Source organism: Frankliniella occidentalis, unplaced genomic scaffold (assembly GCF_000697945.3).
Source record: "Frankliniella occidentalis isolate FOCC.00 unplaced genomic scaffold, Focc_3.1 Scaffold297, whole genome shotgun sequence".
In the NCBI taxonomy this organism is placed as follows: Eukaryota; Metazoa; Arthropoda; class Insecta; order Thysanoptera; family Thripidae; genus Frankliniella; species Frankliniella occidentalis.
The window spans coordinates 331,709-336,392 of record NW_026267423.1 but is presented as its reverse complement, the minus strand read 5'-3'; the positions used below and the strand labels follow the sequence as shown (position 1 = coordinate 336,392).

Sequence of the window (4,684 nt, the reverse complement as noted above, 5' to 3'; positions counted from 1 at the left end):
CAAAATATTTCCGAGTACACTTTCCTACAACACTAAAGACAAATTCAAGTGAATGAGTATTAAAGAAAAATAGTTCAAGGCACACTTCTTATAACAGTAAATTTTGCACTCTTCTTTTACAAAATGTACAGGATTATACACTGGTGTAGGTGACTCTGACAAACTCTCCATGTCTTTAAATTGCTCACAGATATATACCAAGTGGTTCATTCGCCCCGCTCCAAACCTGACGAGAAGTGAACAACGTGAATCAGCCACCTGGTATGTCAATAGAGCCTCAATTCTTAACATATAAAATAGCTGGAAACTTTAACGACCCAAATCAAACGGTAGAGATTGTTAATTTAATTAGGGAACTGCTCAGCTTCAAAAAACATTTAGACAAAAATCTAAGGACCAACATGAACACAACCAAAACAAATATATACAAAGCTTAGAAAGGAAAAGAGCATCTTATTGGCACCATATTGGTTCTGGAATGGACCAACATCTATCACAACTTTGTCTTACAATGTGGTATCACATTTCGGAAGATATGTTAATGAGCTATACAGAAAAGTGAAACAACTGGAGCGGATTGGGATCTAATCAAATATGATGGGTAAAGTTTTTCCCTTTCCCTCCAAACAGAGAATATCAGTAAATTTAAGTACTATCACATTCAAAGGCACATATACTAGGTCGCCTCCGGAGGCCTGGCGGCTCGCCTTGCGGTTTGGAATGCGTTACAGACTATTGATTGCAACTCCCGCACGATGAGCTGGTTCCCCGAGTTCAATATACATTTCATTATGAATACATCTAAACGTCTACGACCCTTTTTTCCCCCTTGTGATAGTACCCCCGTCTCAATTGAGCTTTGTAAAACCACATAATTTAGAATATCTTTTAATAATACCGCTGGAGACTTTCTTTTTACAATTATTATGGAATGGCGAATTTTCGTAATGACGCGTAATACCAACATATACTCGCGCTGTCTTGGTAACTATGCTCTGCAAGAGCCACTTCACACACTGTACACGGGTCACTCAATGTCCCGACGACGCCCCGAAAGGCTTGCCCTGCGCGCCTGTGCGCTCGTGCCCGCCCGCACCCACGCCCGCACCCACGCTCGCACCGCGGTCGCATATTCACATTTCCTGACCCTCGACGCTCGGCCGGGGGACAGCAGTTTGATTCCGAGGGTACCCCTCGTTTGACAGGGGCAGGGAATACGGCCCGGCCCGGCCTCACAATCAGCCTTATATGAAGAAGGTGGTGGCGCTGTAGCCCCCTCACGGCACGGACGTGGTGGTCAGCGACGTCTCGCGCGTCGTCGAGTTGGCGGAGGGCGTTGGCGTGGTCGTGTGGTTACCCGCCTCCTTCCCCAAGTCCTTGGAGGAGGACGACCTCCTTCGCGACGACCTCCTGGACAGCTTGCCCAGGTTGTCCTCGTCGTCCTCTTCGTCGCCCTCGTCGATGATGGAGATGTCCCTGAGCGAGGGGCGGGTGTGCCGCCGCCAGTTCTCCGGGAACTCGGGGTCCACCGTGGTCTTGGTGAGCATCCGCGGGCCCAGGAGCGTCATCAGGATGGCGATGGAGGGAGCCGTGAGCAGGATCGACATGACGCACGTGGTGAGGAACAGCTCGGCGTGCTCGCGGTCGCCCTCCTTACCCACGGCGTTCTCGCCCTCTTGGGAGGACTCCCGGATCAGGTCCAGCGGCACAGTGCACAACGCGGCCTGCACCGAGGCCTTCGCCATCAGCGACAGCGACACGAACACCTTCTCCTTGGTGTTCAGCCGGCTGCGCCAGGACACCACGATGGTGAACAAGATGCGGATCTGCAAAGAGGCAAACGAGTCATCATCCGTCCACCCGTACACCTGAACAACGTATCATCTGTTGTTGTACTCACAACAAACCCTGTAACCAAGGCCCCGATGACCTTCCACACGTTCTGCGGGTCCAGCTCATCCATCTTGATCATGGTGCCCGTCAGTCCGAACAGAATAGGCTCGAAGACCATCCAGAAAATCTCAAACGCCGTGGCGACAGGATTCTGGAACAAACAAACACAGCACATGTTTTGTGCATTCATAAACTACAACAAATTTCTCCGGTCCTTCAATCAAGAGGAGTTGTTGACACCCACCTCTTCGAACTCCCAGCCCTGCTGCGTCCACGAGTAGCACGAGACGAAGGCGGCGGAGACGACAGCGAGCGGCCCTGCGCCGCCCAGCCCGATGGACTCGGAGCCCAGGACGGCGATGAGGCCGCCGCCGAACAGCATGAGGACCCTCATGGGCACTACGAAGGGCTGCGGGGAGAAAGAGGGGCGTGAGTGGCGAGTGGTGAGTGAACAAGTGCGTCGAGGCGTAGGGGCACAAAAGTAGTGTCTTACGTCGTTCCGCTCCGGGACGTATTTGGCCAGCACGCCCCACAGCACGCCGAACCCGAGACCCATGACGACGGACAGCGGGCCCTGCACGATCTGGTACAGCAGCGAGTCTGCGAACAAAACGGCAGAAACAATTAGGAAAACGACGTTCAAATACCGCCATAACGCCACAGCACACCACCAGCAGCGCCGGGCGCTCGCCGCCGCGGCGCGGGTGGACCTGGCCTGGCCTCGCCGCGTTTTGCGTACTGGAAACAACTGACAATTGGGACGTTTTGGACACTCCAATTGCAATTGCCGGGATGGGTCGGCACAGCGCTCCAATCGGCCGCGAGCAAGGACGACCCTCGTGCCCGGCGCACGCCGCCGGCGTTCATCTGCCTTGCGCCCCGGCGGACAATCCTTTCCTTCCGGTGGCGCTCCAGTCAGCTGACCGCGCCAACCGCGCCCTGCTGGCCACCCTGCTGGTCATCCTGCTGGCCGTGCTGTTCGCCGTCCTGCTGGCCGCCCCGCTGTCCACCCTTCCTCGTGGGCGCCGTCAGCTCATCACCACCTTGCCCTACTCACCGTGCGAGAACATGATGCTGCTGATGATGCCGAAGCCCGCCACGGAGGCGGCGTCATCGATGCCCGAGATGGCGATGATGAGGGTGGGGATGCCCTTGGCCGTGCCGTAGCCCTTGCCGCGCAGCCGGAACAGGCAGGGCACCGTCACCGCGGGACTCACGGCCGCCACCGTCACTCTGGAATCAGTAGGAAACACACACGCGTTAGTAGGTGTAGCGGCGAGCGCGGGCGAGCGGCCAGCGTGCGCGCCGGAGGAGCGCCAGGACGCCCGTTCGAACCCGCAAAGCGAGAACTTTGACAGTTGGGTCCAAAGGTCTGAGTGTGCATGTGAGCGCTGGCGCGGCGCTGCGCACCGCACGGCAGGGTGAAAGAGAGACAGAGATGCTATCTGCCGCTGCTGCTGCTCACGGGCCAGGCGGGCGCGGCGGGCCCATTCAGGGCGCAATTTGGGGCGTCGTGCTCACGCCTCCATCGTCCGGTGTGAAACTGCGGTGTGACGCGCACGGTGTGCGTTATACCGCGGGCTGGCTATCGGGCGGGGCCGGACCGAGCCGGACCGGGCCGGCGCGTCACGTCAGGCGAGCGAGAGGTGGTCGTGGTCCGCGGTGCAGCGGCGCGGCGCGCTGCAGGCCTAACGATATATAATGTGCAGCGCAGTCCGCCGCCGCCGCCGGAAACTCGTCGCGGTCCTGCTGGTGAGCAGACTGGGCGCAAGCGCGCCACCCACCACGTCGCTGCTGACTCATCCCGCGTCCACTTTCGCAGCACTGCAGCTGCAAATGAACCGACTCTGCTGCTGGCGAGCGGTTTATATTGCCTATCGTCGTTGACCGCGGCGAGTAGGCAACCCAGCAGCACAAGCCGTTCAGCAGTGCAGTCTGTGAACCTCCACCCGAGGTAAATGCGTGGCGCGTGAAGCTGGGCGCTCGCACGCACTCGGGCGCGCCCGGGTGGGCCGCCGGCTCCACACGGATGCCCGGCGGGCTGGCCTACCCGGCGCGTGGCAGGCGCTTATGAATACCGACCCTGGCACGTCCATTTGTGGGGACACATTCACAACGGAAATGGGCGTGTCAAATCAGAGCAAGCCACCTGCAGCTGTATAGCGCTATCCCCACCGAAGCAGTGCGACCAGAGAAGTTTCCGAACACATTTGAGCACCACAACCCCTATGGTCGTACCCTGGGTTAAAATAAAGGGGCTCGTAAAGACGCCCTCTGTCTGATTCACGCCTTACATTCTTTTGAAGAGTGGGCTGACCATCGCAACTGCGTGAGCCTCTTTGTAAGATAAAAGACTGTTTGTTTATTGTCAGCCCCTACGCGCATTTTCAGACTATGTGGTTTGCCCTGATTTTGGTGCAGCATAAACGTATTTTTAAACGTGACCAATCGGTTCTTCTTGGTCGGTTTCGTAGATGACACAGTGGTGGTCAGGTGCAGCTGGACGACGAGGTGGGTGTTGAGCTTCACCTGCGCTTATTTGGATTTCAGCCACTGACTTCACTTCGGACGTGAAGTCACCCGCGCGGGTTCAGGCTTTTCACCTCAACTCCTTCCTCGCGGAAGACGTGCGGTGCGCTCACGCAGCATCTGCTGGATATACCAACTCGCCGCATAGAGCTATTTGAAAGCAAAGAGCGCGCCAAAAAGGGATGGCTTCCGGCGGAAGATTATTACTCTTTTGCGTGTCGCCGGCGTGTTTGACATTGCATGAGCGACCCCCCTCCCCTCC

At 56.9% G+C, this 4,684-nt stretch overlaps 1 protein-coding gene across 1 annotated transcript; it reads right to left on the bottom strand.

Annotated features, from left to right (window-relative positions):
• Positions 1 to 325: 325 nt before the first annotated feature.
• Positions 326 to 3,124, bottom strand: LOC113214327 (sodium/hydrogen exchanger 9B2; the record flags this gene model as incomplete). Its single annotated transcript, XM_052273762.1, is given in 5 exon segments — positions 326 to 1,826; positions 1,901 to 2,044; positions 2,138 to 2,302; positions 2,387 to 2,493; positions 2,951 to 3,124. Coding segments are annotated over 5 exon segments (1,139 nt in total), but the record flags the coding sequence as incomplete, so codon positions are not given.
• Between the last annotated feature and the right edge of the window lie 1,560 nt (positions 3,125 to 4,684).